Source organism: Buteo buteo, chromosome 10 (genome assembly GCF_964188355.1).
Source record: "Buteo buteo chromosome 10, bButBut1.hap1.1, whole genome shotgun sequence".
NCBI classification, from domain to species: Eukaryota; Metazoa; Chordata; class Aves; order Accipitriformes; family Accipitridae; genus Buteo; species Buteo buteo.
The window spans coordinates 1,695,885-1,714,079 of record NC_134180.1 but is presented as its reverse complement, the minus strand read 5'-3'; the positions used below and the strand labels follow the sequence as shown (position 1 = coordinate 1,714,079).

The 18,195-nt window shown below is 65.9% G+C and overlaps 1 protein-coding gene across 2 annotated transcripts; it reads right to left on the bottom strand.

The window, feature by feature from the left end:
• Positions 1 to 3,076: 3,076 nt before the first annotated feature.
• Positions 3,077 to 14,110, bottom strand: MEF2B (myocyte enhancer factor 2B). Of its 2 annotated transcripts, none has more exons than XM_075037460.1 (9): positions 13,971 to 14,110; positions 7,055 to 7,134; positions 6,674 to 6,877; positions 6,463 to 6,591; positions 6,210 to 6,372; positions 5,133 to 5,278; positions 4,488 to 4,599; positions 4,312 to 4,405; positions 3,077 to 3,837 (listed from the first exon to the last, which is right to left on the bottom strand). In XM_075037460.1, the coding sequence occupies exons 2-9, from the start codon at positions 7,106 to 7,108 to the stop codon at positions 3,525 to 3,527; spliced, it is 1,215 nt and encodes a 404-aa protein (XP_074893561.1). In that variant the 5' UTR covers positions 7,109 to 7,134; positions 13,971 to 14,110; the 3' UTR covers positions 3,077 to 3,524. The 2 variants fall into 2 exon arrangements, with proteins under 2 accessions (XP_074893561.1, XP_074893562.1); XM_075037461.1 differs by having other exon boundaries at positions 4,312 to 4,402.
• Between the last annotated feature and the right edge of the window lie 4,085 nt (positions 14,111 to 18,195).

The following is an 18,195-nucleotide window of genomic DNA, read 5'->3' as shown; positions in this document are numbered from 1 at the left end:
GTTTTGCGGGGGTCCGGCCCGTCTCTCCCGGTCCCGGGGGGCGGGGGAGGGCAGGAGGAGGCCGCGGCTGCACGTCGGGCACCCCAAATCCTGCCGCCGGCCCCGGAAAAACCATTCCCGGGGAATCATTCCCTCCCCCGGTAAAAGGTCCTCGGGGCCGGGCCCGGCTCCTCCAGCCCCCCGGTACCGGGGGGCCCGGTCGTCGTCCCCCCTCGACGGCGGGGTGGGGGGGGTGGGGGGGTGTATTTTGGCTCCCTGATAACGTTTTGATCAAAAATTCATTAAGAGGCGCTCGACGCAGCGCCATGAATATTTCAGGGCTTTTGCAAAACAACAAAGTGGGTGTTTGGGGGAGGATACACCGGGGGGGGGGAAGATGAGGGGGGCGGCAGCCCCCGGAGCCCCGGCTCGGCCCCGGTTTGCTGCGACGGGGAGGCGAGGAGGGGCCGGGTACCCCCCCCGTCCCCTCGGGGCCGGGACCGGGGTCGTTCGCCCCCAGCCCGGGGCTCGTTCCCGTTCTAAAAGGCGTGTAAACGGCTCCGGGTAAACCGGGAGCAGAGACCGGTCCCCGGTTGGAGGGGGCGGCCCGGCAACGTCGGGTCGGTGAGGGGACAGGCAGTGCCCAGCTCCGGCTGAGCCCCGGGACCACCGCCACAGCCCGGAGCCGGCCTGGGGCTTCTCCGCGGTCACGCGTGGCCGTGGGGCTCCGAGGGACCGCACCGTCCCCGCAGCCCGGGATGGGGCAAAACCGCCTGGGTGGGGGGCAGTGGGTGGAGACCCCATCCCCACCCGGGATGTCCCCTCGGTAGCACCACGACCCCGAGGGACAAGGACCATGAGCCTGCACCCCCCCCTCCCCGGGCTGGCATCCGATGACTTGGGGTTGCTCGCCCACGGTTCTGGGGAGGGGATGGTCGTCGCCCCCCCAAAACCAACCCGTTTACCTTTCCACTGGCAAGGGAGCACCCTGACTGCAAGGTCCGCAGCCGTCCCCAAATCGGGGTGCGGAGCCCCGACAGCACATCCCCCCCCTCAGCAGAGGGAGAGGTACCAGCACCAACCCGGAGACAAAGCCCCACCGACTCCGCAGTCCCGAGCGCCGGAGCCCAGCACCCTACCGGAGCAGCACAGCCTCCTCCCCCCGCCATGCTGGGCCTGCAGGTAACTGGGCTTTACTGGAGCATCTCCCTGGTCACCTGGGAAGGGGACACGGAGCCACAGAGGTGGGGAGATGGCCCAGACCCCTCCACCGAGGACCAGGACCCCGTAGGATGGATGGGTGGGGGACAGAGCGAATGCAGATGCTCTGTCTCTTCCCAGTGTCATCTGGAGCACTGTCTCCCCCCCAGCAAAGCTGGGGGTCCCTGGGTGCCGCCTTTGGGTCCGGTGCGATGGGGCATCCCACCGTCTCCGCCATGCTGGGGGGACGCTCGGCAGGTGGGCAGGGACGTGAGGCTGGGGGCAGAGGGCAAAAGGGGCATCCCTGCAAGCCTAAAGCAGGGCTGGGGGCACCCCAGGGCACCCCCCCACCCCAGTTTAGGACCTGTCACAACGGGGCATTACTGGACCTGCAGGCAGCCGGGGGGATGCACAGCTCCGGTCAGCTCCCGAGTCTCCCGCCGCTGCCCTCCGGGTCCCGCCGGCCGCTCCCGTGTCCCCACGGTGGGATGCGGTGAGTGTCCCCCCCTCCCCGGCAGCCCCAGCCCCTCCCCGGGGCTCACCTCACCCTGACATTTCCTGGCGCTCCTTCCATGCCAGCGGGTTGCCATAGCAAATCTAAATCTTACAAACAAAACGAGGAGAAAAGCCTTATTAGCATATATTCAAATGAGCCATGCAATAATGCAAACCATAAATCATGCAGTCATTGCTATTCAATCAGTGTCTCTTACCCCAGCCCCCACACTTTCACCGGGTGTCTCGCCTCCTCTTTCCATGCAGAAGCCCCTTCCCAGCCCCAAGGGTCGCCCAGGAGGGGACCCGCCAGCCGGGGGGGGACCTGGGCCGAGGCCGGATCCGGCCCTGGGCTGCTGGGGCTCCGTACAGCCCCTAATCCCGGCTGCTATTTATGTCACTCACCAGGCTCTATTAAACGGGGCAAACTCTTCCCAGGATTAATCTCCCGCCCATGTTTTAATCTCGGGGCTCGGCCACCAGTAATCCCCCCCCCGGGAGGGAAGGGGCCGAGTTCAGCGCTGGCGAGAACCCCCCCCATCCCTGCCTGACCCCAACCTGTGGGTGCCCAGGTAGTGCTGGGGGGAACCCGCTCCCCCTGTCCCCCAAAACCAGAGGACGATGGGCACTGCCAAACCCTGGTGTGTGCCCCCCCCCAGGTCCTCGCTCACCTCTCAGCAGCGTGGCCATGGCCGTAGCCGTAGCCGTAGCCGTAGCCGTAGCCGTAGCCAGCACACCACAGGCCCCAGGGGATGCCCCCCCACCGCAGGGAGCAGCAGAAGCCCCAGCCCAGCCCTGAGCTATAAGAGACACAGCTCAGCTGGGTCTGTCCCACCCCCCCACTTAACCCCCCACTTGCCCCCGCCGATGCCGATCTTAAGGGTACAGAAGGGGTTTGTCCTCCTCCCGCCCGCTCCCAGGGCCAGGCCGTGGCGCTGAGACCTTATAAGCAGCTTTTTTGGGGTCTCCCAGGGAGCTGAGGGGTGGGAGCAGCACGGCTGGGCCCCAGGGACCTGCCCAGAGGTGGGGGTGACCCAGCTGTCACCCCCCTTCCTCATCGGTGACCCTGGAGAGGCGGCTCTGAGCCTGGGGGACACGGGGGACAAGCGACGCTGAGCCCAAGGGGGTCAGGATTTGGGCCGCTTCTCCCCTTGGGGACATTAATGACCTACCGCCTCGTTAGCCACCCCGAGTCACCCTGCCTGACCCCCAAGAAGCTCACACCAGACACCCCGACACCCCCAGCTCTTTATTGGTGAGAAGATAATAAATAGAAAAGAGCCCCTGGGCTGGGGGAGCAGCACCCACCACCCCCAGCTGCCTCCCTCCACCCCTCCCTCCCTCCCACCCCGCTGCGGGACCCCAGCAGCCCCCACCCCCCCCACCCCAACGCCGGCTGGGTGCAGGATTGGGCCAGGGGTGTGCAGAGTTGGACCCGCTGCTGGTGCTCTCAGTCCTGCTGCCACCCCGTGGCACTTCTCAGGCATTCCTGCTCGTTGGGGACACGCTGACGCAGGGACAGACGGATGGACAGGGATGTACAGTGTCCGGCACCGGACAGGGGACGAGGGTAGCGCTCCTCGCCCGTGGGGTCCTGGCCTCGCAGGGGGCTGGGGGTCAGAGCTAGAAGGGAGGGGGGGGTGGCATGTGGGGGGGGCACCCGGGTGGGGAGGGGGGTTTGCTGGGAGCTGCAGTCCCGCGGTGGGGGACTGGGACCCCACGGGAAGCCCTGCGGCACCGCCGACCCCCCCCCCGGCAGCATTGCAAAGGGCACAAGGGGCTTGTCGGGGGTCTTGGGGGGGGGGGGCGGCTCCCCCAGGCTCCCCACTCCCTGCACCCCATCAGCCTCGCTATCTCTGCCAAGCGTCCATGGCCTGCGCCCGCCGTGTGGGGATGGGGGCCCGCTGCTCCTCCGCCAGCGGCCGGGGGGGGCCCAGGGGGTAGGGGTACCCCTTGGCATAGTCATCCCGTGGCTGGAGGTCTCCGGAGCCTCGGGATGCTTCGTTCAGGGAGGTCAGGCTGGCCAGGGGGGGCTGGGGGGTGCCCGAGGGACAGCCCAGCCCCGGGGAGACCCGCTCCGACTTGATGCTGATGGCTTGGTGCTGCGGGGAGGTGCTGGGGGCCGGGGCCGGCTCTTCGGTGGACACCATTCGGCTGCTGACCCTGGGGTAAGAGGGGAGGAGGAGTGAGGTCGGGTCTTCCCGCATCCCCTACCGAGGTGCTCAGGGTGGGGAGAGGCACAGCTCAACCCCCCCTCTCCTCCCTAGAGGGGCTGAGACCCCCCAAACTCATCTCATGTACGCACTCTGACCCAGCCAGGCACTAGGCAGCTGCCCACCCAGTGTGTGACCCGGGGGGGGACACATGGGGGCAAGGTCCCCTGGGGAAATCTGGTTAGAAATAAGCTCTGCCGACAGTGGGGGGTGGGTCCTGGGGTGACCCCTTGCACCCCAGTTTTGGGATGAAGCTGGACAGACCCCAGCACGGCAGGTGGGGGGGGCTGCACCTTGGGTGCCTGCAGCACCCATGGCTGGGAGGTAGCACCCATGGGTGCAGCAGCTCCCCACGAACAGGCTCAACCCCAACCCGTGGTGTCCCCCCGCCGTCCCCCACCCCACGGCCGTCCCCCATCCTTACCCCAGCACTGCCATGTCCCGTGGGTGCTGCCACGCCGTGGGGCCGGGCTGCAGGAAGCCGGGGGGCAGCGGGGTCTCGCCAGCCCCAAACTCTGCTGAGCAGGAGGCCAAGAATGAGCAGGAGCCAGCGGGGGGGGGGGGTCCGTGCTGTCCCAGGGCCAAGGGGCCAGGACTTACCTGCTTGGGCTGGGGCGAGGAAGGGGAAGCCGGTGAGGCCGTGGCTTGGGACGCCGGAGCTGCCCGGGGTGAGCACGGGGCTCAGGGTCTGCAGAGTGGGGTACAGCGGCCGCTGCGGGAAAGCGGGGTGCCCCCCCCATCAGGCTTCGTGTTGCCAGCCCCATGGGGGGGGGGTGTCGTGATTCAGTCTCTCCCCACCCCAGCCCCTTCCTGTGCCCCCCAGCAAAGCCCCAGTGCTGGGCTGAGGAAGAGGAGGTGGGAGCGGATGGGAGAAGCTCCTCACTGAATTTGGGGAGGGGATGTCTGCGCGGCTCCGAGGGGACACTGCGCATGGTGACTTGCTGGGAAACGCCTGGCTGCAGCGAGCCATGGCAGGGGGGGACACCCCTCACCCTGCTGCCCCCTCCCACGGTGTCACTGCTGGGGAGTGGGGTGCGCAAGACCACCGAGCATCTTGCTGGCACCGACCCCCACGGGAACCCCCACGGCCAGGGTGTCCCAACCCCACGGAATCAGGGGCACCCCGAGGACGCCGAGCCAGCCCACCCCGGCGGCAGGGAGCTGCAGATTTGGGGGGGGGGCTACCAGCATGCCAGCCCAGGCAGTGAACGCTGCAGGCCCGGTGTCCCCCTCTACGGCACTCACCGCCGCGCTGCCGCCGCTCCGGCCGCTCGCCAAGCCGCCGTGGGCTTCGCCGCGCCGGCCCTCTGCCCCCAGGTAGAGCGGCGGGGGAGTCTTGGTGGCCAGGGCTCGGTTCAGGCTGCCGGCAGGGAAGAGGGGGTAGCCGATACCTGGACAGACAGAGGGACGGGAGGATGCACGGGGTGACCCCGAGGGATGTGGGGTCCCAGGGGCTCCGGTCCTTGGCGGGGCGGGGGGGGATCCCCACGGTGCCCTCGTCGCCGCAGGCGGCCGTGCGTGCCTCCACGGTGCTGCGCTCCGGCAAACCCACATCCTGCGCGAGGCCGTCGGCGCACCTGGGTTGCGGCGGCCGCCCCCGGGTCCGCTGCGACCGCACGCTGCGAGCGGAAACGGTGCGCGAAGGCGGTGGCCGGATCCGGCCCTGGGGCCAGCGGGCTGCAAACCTCCCCGGTTGGACCTTGCTGCGGGGAGCACCCTCGCCCCAGCTCCCCACGCAGCGGCCGGGACGTCCAGCGTGCCTGGGGCCACCACGCCGTCCCCATCCAGGGAGATGGGGATGATGCACGTCCGCATCCCGCACCGGGAATATTGCCCAGCCACCCCCGTGCCACCTCCCATCCTCCCGTCAAGCCCCAGCATCATTTTTTCCAGCCACTTTTCCGCCGCATGGCCCTGGAGGCACCCGTGTCCCTGTCACCACCCTGGGCTGGTGCCATCCCACCGGGCAGGATGAGACCCTCGTGCCTAGCTCCGAGCTGTGCCGCACGGGAGGGAGCTTTGGTTGCAGGGTGCCGGGGCCAGCCGGGTGCCGGGTGCCGGCAGGGCACAGGAAACAGCTGGATGGAGGCAGGGGATGGTGTTTCCACAGCTGTGGCGGTGCTACCTGCCCACGCACCCACCCCGGCCCCACTCCCGGTAAGTCCCTGGGAGATGCTGCGAGAGGAGCTTTGCATGCGGCACCCGGCCGGGAAAATCCCCACGGGGCCGGCGAGGACGAGGTGCCCACGGCGGGGACAGGGTGCCCATGGCCGGGACCTTCTCCCCTGCAGCCAGCACCCCGTGTGATGGGTCTGAGCCTACCTGGGGGCAGCGGTCCCGGCGAGCGTCCCGGCGGCTTCGGTGCTGCCGGCTTGAAGGCGGGAGGGCGACCCTGGCCCTGCGGAGAGCCGCTGGTGCTGCCCAAGGACGCGTCGGCGGCCGGCGGGGAGCTGCCGTAGGCTGCTTCGGGCAGCGGCGCCGGGCTCTGCAGGGGGAAGCGGCGATGAGGGACGGGAAGGGGACGGGGACCCTCGGGGACCCTCAGCCCCGGTGCCACGGGACGGCAGCGACTCACGTAAAACCTGGGCCGTGCCACCGACAGGTCCATGCCCTCGCTCAGCCTTCGCGCCTTCTCCCCAGGATCCGACCCTTCGTCCAGCTCCAGCTCGTGGCTCTCCAGCCCCAGCCCCTTGCGCTTCAGCGTCTGCGGGGAGCGGGACGGTGAGCGGGGTCCTGCGCCCATCCCGGCACGTCCCCCCCCAACCCTGGCCACCCCTCACCGCTACCTCAAGGATGTCGGAATTGGTGCGGCTCTCGTGGGGCTCGCTGTACTCCGTGTACTTGAGCAGCACCTTGTCCATGTCGGTGCTGGCGTACTGGAAGAGGCGGTTGGTGCTGTTGAAGATGATGAGGGCGATCTCGCAGTCGCACAGGACGCTCAGCTCGTACGCCTTCTTCATCAGCCCGAATTTCCGCTTGGTGAAGGTCACCTGCAGAGCAGGGAAGGGGACGGGATGCTGCACCCAGGACCCCTGGATACAGCCCCAAACCCTCCGGAGGCTCCAACACCCGTGGGGAAGGTGGGAGCAGAGCGGCTTTGCCTCCCTTCATGGCTTTTGTGGGTCCCCGTCCCCTTCATCCCCACCTCGTCCCCAAGCGGCTCCTACCTGCCGGTTCCGCTGATCCAGTATTCGGCTGATCTGTATTTTTTTCCGGCCCATTTTCACCTCCTAAGCTCGAGGAGGGGCTGGAAGAGAGCGAGAAGCCCCTGAGCCCTCGCAGTCCGGGGCCAGCCCAAGCAAGCATCCGCCCCTGCACCGCCCACGCCTCCTCGCCCCTCTGGCTGCCAAAAATAAGTTTTGCGGAAAAAAATAATTTTTCAGAGGAAGTTTCAGCATTTTTTTTCAGCAAAGAGTGTGGCAAACTGAAAAATGAAAAAAAAAAGTTGGGAAATTCTGCTGGGGCAGGGGGGGTGAAAAAATCACCTTAGCTCTGCCCGGCCGGTTCCACCGCCCCAGCTCCATCACCTCCACCCCGCACCAGCCCCGGGGACCCGAGCACCTGCACGTGCCGACCGAAAAGCCGCGGTGCCGCGATGCCAGGACCCTCGCTGGGAGCAGGGGATCAGCCTTTGCATCCCCAAGCGCCCGCCCGAAGCCGCGGAGGCTGCTCCGATCCTGCCCCATGCACTGATGCTGTTCACCGGCGGGTCTGTCGGATGGGGAGGGCGGTTATAAGGGAGGCCGGGCTGGCTGCGGGGAGCGTCCGTAAAACAAAAGGGCTGGTTTTAGGTTCAAGGTTGGGGTTTTTTTTAATTTTATTTTTATTTTCTTTTTTTTTCTAACGCGAACAGACTAAATTTGACCTCCGCCATTCGGAGGTCAGGAAGTGGCTGTATGAGGAGACAGCAAAGCGAAACCACCCACCTCTTCGGGCCACGTGAGCCAGCACTGGGAAGGGCGAGGGGTCGGGGGACCCTGCATCCCACCCCACTTGCAGGGTGCCAGCACCCATCGCAGCCCATCTCTGGGCTGTGACACCCCCCAAAAGCTGCCGCTCCTTTTGCCGTCACCCAGTACCGGTCACCCCAAAACCCCTCTGGAATGCCCCGGTGCCACCGCAGCCCGGCGCAGAGCCACGGATGGCATTAAAATGCTTCCAATGGGACCCTTGCACCCAGCCTCTCCACCCCAAATTGGGTGCAGACCTGGCCCAGCTCAGTCCCCGCCGTCCCCAAGACATGGCCGCGGGGCAAGAGCCAAACTGGGAAGCTGGCGGGGCTGGGAGCTCTGTGCTCCAGCTCCCCAGGGACGGCAGCACCCCAGGAGCCCCCCCGAACGTGGCCAGCAGCCCCCCCCCCATTGCAGGGCTGTACCCCAGGGGTGCAGGCTGGGGACCAGCCAGCCCTTTGCTCCCCCGATGCCCCAGTTTGTCCCGCTTCCCCCTCTCAAGCACGTTGCCATTTACCATCTTGCTCAGCTTGCTATATTTAGCTGATCAAAACTAATTTTAATTTATGGAAGGAAATCATGCTGCCGTTCCCACGGCCCTGCTGCCACCCTGTGTCCCGAGGCCCACGCACGACACCAAGGTACGGGGGGTGCCGAGACCACCCCGGCCCCCCCCCCCCGGAAAAAGCCAACGATTCCCTGGTGAAAAGGCAGAGGTTTTCCCAACGATTGCTGCTGCCCACATGGGACCAAGGCTGCTCCTGCCATCCCAGCACCAACACCTGCGGCACAGCATCGGGCCAGGGCGCTCCCAGGTATAGAGCCGGAGCCGCCCGGAGGGGTCAGCTCTCGCCTGCCCACCCCCATCCCATGGTCTTTAATTTGGGGTGCGGAAACAGGAGCTGATCCCGGGAGGGCTCCGGCTTGCAGCTGGGTTTGGCCTGTTTGGGTCAGGGGATGCTCGCCCGGCTGCGAGCTCCCATGTTCCTGCACAGCTTCACTCCGGGGGGGGGATTTTTAAAGGCTCCAGGGTGCTGGGGACAGGAGGATGTGTCCCCCCATCTGCAGTGGGGACACAAAATGCTGCCAAGGGCCCCCTCAGCTGGGGCCAGCACCCCCAGCTCCTCGGATGCTGTGGCACCCTGATGCCCTGCTCCAGCACCCCAGTTTCTAGATGTATGGGAAGTGCAGAGGGAGACGGTCCCTACACTGGGACTGATCCCGCAAGCCTGTCCCTGGCCCCATCCTGCCCTGATGCCTGGTGACGTCCCCCCCCTCCATGCTGCTCCAGGGCAGGGGACAGGCGACAGCAGCCACCACCCGGGCACCAGCATGGCTCTGAGCCCCAGAGGAGCCACATCTGCCCAGGCAGGGTGCTCTGGGGGGTACCAGCACCCACGGGGTGATGCTGCGGGGGTCCCAGGGGGGTACTGGCACCCATAGGGTGATGCTGTGGGCATTCCAGGGGGGTACTGGCACCCATGGGGTGATGCAGTGGATGTCCCAGGGGTGTACTGGCACCCATGGGGTGATGCTGCGGGGGGCCCCATCCCAGAATAGCAAGCAGGGGTGGGAGGCAAGAGGAAGCAGCAGCCGCAGCACCATCGGGCCGGGGGAGCTGAGGACCCGCTGCGGCCGGGGCTCACGGCGCGCTCACCGCAGGCTGGGCTGGGTGCGGGGCGGTTCGTCCCCCCGCCAGGGAAACCATCTGATGCCTCGTGCAACACGCGGGGCGGTTTCATCAGCCACGTCCCCACGCAGCTCATTACGGGCTCCGCTCCTCCTGGGGCATCGCCTCGGCCGCTCGGCCACCGTGGCCACGTGGGACCCACGGGGACATGCGCAGCCCCAGCCGGGCCACCGCCATCACCGGCACCGTGCCATGTGCCGGACAGGCGCAGGGTTCGGCCCGGCCACGGGGCAGGGGAGGGATGCTCGCCGGGAGCGGGGTCCAAGGCGTTACGGCTCACTGCCTCCACGGGTCCCGGTGTCTCAGCCACCGCAGTGCGGCAGGGCACCGGCACTCGGTTCCCCCCGGACAGGTATTAAAGGCTGGGAGGGGAGGAGGGACTTTCACGCTGGATTTTAATTGCTGCGCTGGGCGATAAGGCGATAAGCAGCATTATGGCTGCAGGCGATTATTGCAGCCGGCGGTGACGGGCACAACGGGGTGGTTCTGCCCAGCATTGTCACCTCCATCCCATGGTCCAGCAAGGTGGCATCCCCATGGCCGGGGACAGCATCGAGGGAGCAGCCTGGCTCCCGTAAGGAGCCAGTGTCCGGCGAGGGATCATGGCCAGGGACCCCCATGCAGGAGGGAGCGGGGTTGGGGTGCCAGCCCTGGAGAAACCCCGCAGCCTCTCATTGCATTCGTCTCCACCGGGTCCCACCTCGTGCAAACGGCTCCTCGTTAGCGTGGCCGCAATGGGAACTCATGACATAGCCTGGCTGCGGGGACGAAGCACCCTTCAGCATCGTCTATGAACGAGGCCAACAAAACCCAGCGCAAGCAAAGCTCTCGAGCCCTCAAAACCTTTCAGAAAGGAGACGCTTTCCCCTGCCTGCGCCCGGCGGAGGCTCCCGCGCTGCCTGGCATCCCGCCGGCCTCCACTCCCTCCCACGCACGCTTATCTTTAGCCCGGGCTCTCTGCTCGCTCGCACGCACCAGGCTCGCTTCCACACCCAGGCACAGCCCCTCATCCCCACCGTCCCTTCGCCAGCACCCGCAGCGAGGTATCACCCCGACCCCCCGGGCCGCAATGAGGTTTGTAATTAACTCCCTGGCTCCTGTACATCTTTAGGGGTCATTTGCATCATGCCAGAGCCTGTAAATTCCCTATCCCAGCTCCTAATTAGCGCGCTGAGACGAAGCGAACCCCTTGAGAGCAATGTGTTTTTCCGTATGCCGCGTGGTGCAGGATGCTCGGCATGGTACCGGGGGGTCTCAGCGCTGCCTTTGACACCTTTACATTCTTCTCCATCCCTGAATAATCCCAGAAATGTTAAATCCACCAAGTTTATCCTAAAGTCAAAGTGGAGGGGTTATTAGGGGAGCACCCAGACCCCGGAGTGACTTCTGCTGCTCCGGGGTCCGGGTGCTCCCCTAATAACCCCAGGTCAGGGTGTCTGAAGTCCCCAACATTTCATCCTTCCACCTCTCCCATCCCCATGGGACAAAGTGGTATTGACATAGAAACTGGGGAAAGAGGCCGTTTTCACCAAACTACGGGGATTTTGTTGCAAATCTGAAGCTGGGGGTGACTGGGCAGAAATGGGGGGGGCGGGAAGAGAGCGGCCAGCAAGTACCCGCTGTCGGCGTTTGGCAGCTTCCAAAAAGTGCTTTGTTGGAGAAAAACAATGATTAAAGTGGGAGAAAGAGTTTCCATCCCATCTTTTACAGGGAAAAGAAGCGAGCTTGGCCAGGAGGGGAAAATCTGAGCCAGGAACAGCAAAATCCCAGGGGAGGACAGGCCAGATGCTGCATCGCTGGGACCAGGAAGGCAACAAGATTGAAACGGGGATTTAAGGACCACCCGTCATGGATGGACACATGGTGCTGGGACCACCATGGGTCACTTCCATCCCTGGTCAGTGCTGCCCTGCTTCCAGCTGGGGACACGGCCGTGGCTCTCACCGATCCCTGGGGAATGGCAGCACTGGGGCCTCGTGGAGCGAGCAGCATCCCAAACTCGGCGCAGGGAAGTCAGAGTTGAGCAGGATTTCTGCTGGGGCTGGACAGGCCCTTCTGCTTTTTATAGGTTGTTTAAACAACTAACCAGTATAAACCAGAGCGGGGCCAGCAGCGCGGGAAGGGAAGCGGGGAAGGCAGGAGGAGCCTGCTGGGAAGCAGGGGAAAGGAGAGCCTGGTGGGGACGTGGTGCTGCAGGGGCTTGGGGACAGCCGGGGCACCAAGGGTACATCAGGGCGCTGGGGACAAGGGGGTTGCATCCGCTAACCACATTCCTCCATCTCACAAGCATCACCCCAGCACCCAGCAAAATCCCCAGGGGCAATTATAAATCATCTCTCTACCCCCATTGCAGCACAGGGCCTGGCCATGGCACGGCTCTGCGCCCCTCCAGAGCCAAATCCAGGCCTTGGCTGGGCTCGGGGGGACCCGGCTGCCATCCAGCCCCGGCTCCATCCCGCTCAGTGACACAGACCGAAAGTCCCACCAGCGCCCAGCACTGCTGCGGCCAGGTGCGGTCGGGCGAAGCGTGGTGATGGGTGGAGGCTTTTCGGTTCCAAAATGACTGTGTGGAAGAAGGATGGATTGAAACATCCCCCAAAAATGAGGCAGCTCTTGCGCTTGGGAAGAGAGACGGACCCACGGACCCCCTCCGCGGCCCAGACCACCGTTTTTGCTCGGTGTCTGCAACGCTGCTGGCACTGGCCGAGGGAAGAAACACACTGTTCCCGCGGGGTTGGGCCACCCCACACTGCAGCTGGGCACTAATACGGGAAATGATGCTCATTTGCTGCTGGAGGGTTTGCTGGGGGCAGCCAGAAGTTGCTGACAGCTGGCCTGAGCCCATCCCCGTGGCGTTAGGGCTGCACGGCTTACAAATCTGGTTTGCTCTTGACAATCCTGCTGTTATTCTTGTGAAGAGGAGGGAAATTCACAGGTCTTGAATACACTAATCCCCCCCAGTCCTTCTGGGCACCCCATGGTATGCCAGACTCTCCAGCCCCCTTGCTGCCAGGACACTTCTGGGTGTCAGCAGGAATCCCCATCCCCTTGTACCATGCAAAGTTTCCCAAACCCGCTTTCCTTCCCCACTGCTGCGCCGGCCGGCTCTCAGCACCGGGGTAGCATCAGTGCCCCGGGCTCGGAGGCAAGCAGGAACATTTGACATCCTAAACCAAACCTGAGGCCTGCATCTATATCCCAAATCTGCCCCCCCCCGCCGCCGCTGAGCTGCACAGGTCTCCCCTACACGTCACCCACATGTGATGTGTCCATCTGGCAGCCAGGGACATGGAAAAGAGCCAGGATCCAGCTCTCCGGCCTGGGCGCCCACGCTCCCTTCCCAATCGGTACCCGCTGCCCCAAGGGATGTGTGCGGACCGAGGGGGCACGGCCCATCGTCTCCCCGGCGCAGGTCCCTGCCTTCCAGCTCACCCGCCAGCTGCCATGTTAATTCATTACCTGCGAAACCCCGTCTCCAGAGCCAGCAGCTCTGGGAAACTTTCTCTCATTAAAAGAATAAAGCCCCGGGGACGGCGACTCGCTGGCAGTCGGCTGCAGAGGGCAGGAGGATCCGGCAGAGGATCCACCTCGCTCTCCCTGCGGGGACGGGTGATGGAGGGAGACTCACGTGCGCTGGGACACGCCGGAGATGCCACGTGCTGGCAAGAGCCGTGGACGGTGGACGGGTCAACATCCCCACCCGGGAGCGGGAAGGAACCGGGCTGCGATTCAGCGCGTGCTATGAACTGCCGGAGCGGTGCGACACCCCAGCGAAGCTACGGTGACATCAGGCCCTGGCCCTGCATCGGGGTGTCCCGGCGCCGTGTCACCGTCACCGGCGGCGTTACAACTTACTCCACGTCGAGCCGACAGCCCCGCGGTGCCGTGCCTCAGTTTCCCCTTTACGCAGTGGGCTCAACCCCAGCGCCCGAAGGCCTCGGCGGGCCCGGGGCTGGCGGGGAGGCTGTTGGCGGGGCCGGGGCAGGGCGTCTGCCATCCAGGCTGCACTTTTGGGTTAAACCCGGGCGTTCCTCCCTGCACAGACACGAGTAAAAATAACCGCCCCGAGCTCGGCGCAAACCACAGGCTTTTTATAGCCCGCCATCCCTAGACGGCGGGGCGGGGGACGGGGCTCCGCCGTGCCCAGGCCAGCCCGCGGGGCGCCGGTCTGGCCGCACCGGCATTCCCCCCCCCACCCCCGCCGGGGGCCGGTCCCGGTCTCGGTCCCCCAACCCGTGCGCCCCGACGGGGCGGCCGGCTGGCTGCGGTGGGGTCGGTACCGCCGCAGAGGGAAGCCCCGTCGGGGTAGAAGGGTGGGCCTGGGGGAGCACTGCTGACCACTGCCTCCCCCCCCGCCCTCCCCGCTACCGGCAACACCGGAGCGTGGCCGCAGCCCGGTGGGTCCGGGACAACCCCCCCGCTTCCCCATCCCGGGACACGCACCTGGACACCGGCTCTTCCTCCTCGGCAAGTCCCCGTCGGCTCGGCCGCGGGTTCCCGGCTCTGCAGCGGAGCCGGTCCGGTCCCGGTGCGGCCCAGCCGCCCTCCGGTGCCGGTGCCGGTCCCGGTCCGGTGCCGGTGCGTGTTCCCGGAGCAGCGCGCTGCCCGCCGCCTGCCCGAGCCGCGCCGGCAACATTTGCATAACCCCGCCCTCCCCCTGCCGATAGATTTGCATAGAGCCGCCGGGCTCGCTCGCCATTGGTGGTAACGGCAGGGCTGGTTTGCATAGTCCCGCCTCTGCCGGGAAGAGGGGCGGGGTGGAGGTGAAGGGGCGGGGTGGGGGAGAACTGGGGGGGGGAATTGGGGTGCTGGGATGGGGGGAGGTTGGGGGGACCCGGGGGGGCTGGGACAGGGGAGGACGTGGGGGAGTTTGTGGGAATTTGGGGGGGTGGGATGGGGGTGAAGTTTGGGGGGTCCCAGGGGATGCTGTGCCCTCGCCGGGGGGGGAGGTTGGGGCTGAGATGGAGGGGTCCTGGGAGCAGGGTTAGGGCCAGGCTCTGGGTTTGGCCCATGCCAGGTCCCCGGCCACCCCACCTTGGTTTCAGGGGACCCCCCCCCAGCACTGCGGGCCCCCTTGGCCTCAGGGGTGAGAGATGCCAGTCGCCCGGTCCCCAGGGTCACCGAAGGCTCGGCGAAACCACAGCGAAAAAGAACCTCATCGGCTCGAAACCCCGCCACTGCTTTGCAGCTCCGAAAGGAAACCTCCAACCCGCTCCCTCTCGTTTTTATTTTTCCTTTATATAAATGACCTGCCCTGGGGGGGGGCTGCCCCGTTCTCCTGCCCCTAGCCCATCCCCACGCTGCGATCGAGGCCACCCTGCAGCGAGTGGCCCTGGAACCCTGCGTGGGGGCCGCCGAACCACAGTGACATAACCCGTGGGAGGGTGCGAGGAAGTGCCGGCGATGGCGAGCGAAACCTCCGCACGCAACTCGCACGCTGCCGGCGACCTGCCTCGACAAAAAGCAACCCAACACCTGCTTGTTGCAAACCCCAACACCGTTGTGTGTCCCCCCCAACCCGGCACGGAGGTGGGGGACAGGCCCCGGTGACACCCGGGACAATCCAACGCTGTGATTTCCTGGCACGGTCCCCACTCCCAGCCAGGGGAAGGTGGCAGAAACCCACTCTGTACTGGGGCGTCTCGAGCAGGGACCGGAGGATGCAGGTGACGGTGGATCCTGCGGCTCAAAGCCCATGAAGATGACTCGAAGTGGACTTTGCAGAGTGAAGGGAGGCCAACGCTGGTCTGCCACACGGTGACAGACCCACGGACAGCCTGGGTCTGATGGAGGGGAATAGCACAGTGGAGCAGGGAGTCAGCATTTCGGCTGGAAGGTGCAGAGTAGCTGGGCTGAGAAGGTGCTTTTCCCCAAGGGCAAGCAGAACCCGAGCTCGGGGGATGCTGATGTGCCCTGCCTCTCTGTCCAGGTCCAAACCTGGCCCCAAAATCAGCCGTGGAGAAGTCGCTGCCCAATTCACACCCCAACTCATCTCCTGTCCTTGTGTGACCTCTGCCTCGGTGGGGGCAAAGCTGCAGTGCAGCCGCAGGGATGACCATGACCACCACGATCTGCACCGGCTCCCCGGAGCCCACGATCTGCCGGGCATCCCCCAGGTGGGTGCTGGAGTAGGTGGTCATGCTGGGGGTCCTGCTCCCACTAGCCGTGGCAGGGAGGCAAAGGGCTGTCCGGGAGCTGCTCAGCATGCGGTTCCCGCAGGGAGCACCCGTGTTTACAGCAGCGAGGGGGAACTGATGCAATTCCCTTTACATGAGTGGAGCTGCCCGGGCAGCAGGTGGGAAGGAGGTTATCAAGGGCTCACTGGAAATCAGCTCCCACGCCAGCCCCACGGCGAGGACATGTCCTTCCATCCCAGCCACGCTGGGGGTCCGGTCCCAGCCCTGGGGGATTTGGGAAGAGGGGCTGGAGAGATGGGGACTCTGGACAAGGCTTTCAGTGCAGGCTGCACTGGCAGAAAGGACATGACATCTTTCTCAGAGCTGCTTTTAAAGCTCATGATTTATAGAGGGTTTCAGAGTGCAATTAGCAGACTGTTAATTAGCCCTGCTCATAATCTTAATTGATCCTGAAGAGGAGGTGGGAGGGAGAGCAGAAGAGCAAAAGCATCGGCAAAGCAGCGTCCCGGCAGCCACGGAGTCCGAGGTGACGCGTCCGGATACCCCGGCCTGGGGTTTGGGGACATGCAGGGTGGCCCTTCGCCTGCCCGGGCTGTGGGACCCTCCATGCCCCGTCCCCCCCACCTCCGCCTCGGGCTGCCCAGGGTCTGGGTCTGGCTAAGAGCCACTTCCAGCTGTGGCAGCCGAACCCCCTTTTTGGGTGCAGGGGGACCCCCCGGGTCAGGGGGTGCCCAGGCTGGGCTCTGCCTGGCTGCTCCCTGTAAGCTCCAGGTTGGCAGCTTGAAAGCTTTGAGCTCCCTCTTGAGGCCCTTCCTGCCCCAAAATCTTGGGATTTTGGGGGAGCCCGAGCTGCTGGGTGCCCTGGGCTGAGCCCCCCAGCGCTCTGCACCCCGAGTGACGCAGCCTGTAGGACATGGCTGGGCCCCGTCACTCTCCCGGCCACGGGGAAGGGACAGAGACACCGTCATCGGGAATTGGTTTGGGGACTTTGGGCCAAGCGCCAGCGACACAGGCCCGGGGACTGACATCCCCCCCAGTCAAAAACGCGAGCGGGGCTGGAAAAGAGCCGGGAGCCAAACCCACTGTGCCTGCCAAGGCCAACACACCAGCTTTCAAAATAGCCCGTGTCCCGCGCGGCTCCGGCCGGAGCGGAGGGTGCCAGCGGGAACCACCCACGCGGGACGGGAAGACCGGCAGCTCCGCGGCGGGCAACGCTCCTCTGCCAGACGGAAAGGTCACCCCGTCCGGATCCCACAGCCAGGCTTGGGCACGGGCCCAGGCGCTGATGACACCGGGCTGGAGGAGTCAGCGTCGCAGCCGGTCCCCTGGCCTGGCCCTGGCAGGGCGCCCGGGACGTGGACGGAAAGGCCCGATCCCGATATCCCCTTCTCTCATACGCAGGGGAAAATACCGCACCGGGGGAGCGTGTGGGTTTGAGTGGGGAAACTCTGCCTCAGTTTCCCCACTGCTCCCAAGGCGCAGGGTCTTTCCCAAGGTAACGGGTGACCTGTAGCGTAAATTTTCCTGAATTAATCCTTCTCAAATCCTCCCTGATTCCCAGGGGGAATCTGCTGGCGGGGCAGATCCCAGGAGAAAAGGCGCTTCTGCTTCCCAGGATATTTATAAGACACAGGAAAGTTGTGCCGGCCCCATGGGCTGGCGGCTGACGGCAGGGCAGCACCTCGTGGGTCCTTTCTCAGCCTTACGGGACTGAGAACATTTTGGGTGCTCGCTCCTGACCCGCCGAGGCTGCTCCCGCACCAGGCGGAGGCCAAACGTGCTTCTCCCCCCCGCGGTGGGGGAAGCAGGATTAGGCCACCACGGTGTCCCCTTCTCACCACCCTCATCCCAGTTGGCTCCGCAGTGAGGCCGGGGTTAGGTTGGCGGGGTTGATCCCGGTATTTGGAGCAGGAAAGCCGGAGCTGGTGCTGGGAACGGGGAGAGCGGAGGGGGGCACCGGGATGCACCCCTGGGAGCAACCGCAGCACTCGTCCGTCCCTCTGTCCGTCCACCCGAGCCCGGACGGACCCCTCGGAGCCCCCTGCTCCTGCTCCCTCCATCCACATCCCCCCCCCCCCATAAAGCCCCCACCGGCCCGAAGGGGGTCCCGGGGTCCCGTCGGCGGGAGGCCGCTGGGCGGAGCACCCTCCCCGGGGTTTGGGGGTCCCGGTCCCGGGAGGAACCGCTCGGTTACAGCCCCCGCGGCGAGGGGCCGTACCGGGAGGCAGGACCGGCCCGCCCCGACCCGCCCCGGTCGGGTAACGGACACAGGGAAGGAGGTTCACGGCCGGTGGGGCCGCAGCTCCACCGCCCCCCGAACGACGGTGCTGGTTCCCGGTACCGGTTCCCGGTGCCGGTTCCCGTGTACCGGTTCCCGCTCCCGGTACCCGTTCCCGGTTCCCCATCCCGGGTGCACCGGGGGGGGGGGGGGGGGGGGGCGGAGCGATCGCAACTTTAGCGTCGAGGAGCGGGTAAACCCCCTTTCGGTTGCCGGTGCTTCCCCGATTCCCGGTGCCGGTACCGGGTCCGCC

Bases quoted from the DNA above. Each gene is read 5' to 3' on its own strand.
- MEF2B (XM_075037460.1), bottom strand. From the start codon at position 7,108: ATGGGCCGGAAAAAAATACAGATCAGCCGAATACTGGATCAGCGGAAC. The intron at 6,373-6,462 runs GTGAGTCGCTGC...TTCCCCCTGCAG, and splicing joins TGGCACGGCCCAGGTTTTAC to AGCCCGGCGCCGCTGCCCGA. The intron at 4,406-4,487 runs GTAAGTCCTGGC...CCTCCTGCTCAG, and splicing joins CCTCGCCCCAGCCCAAGCAG to CAGAGTTTGGGGCTGGCGAG.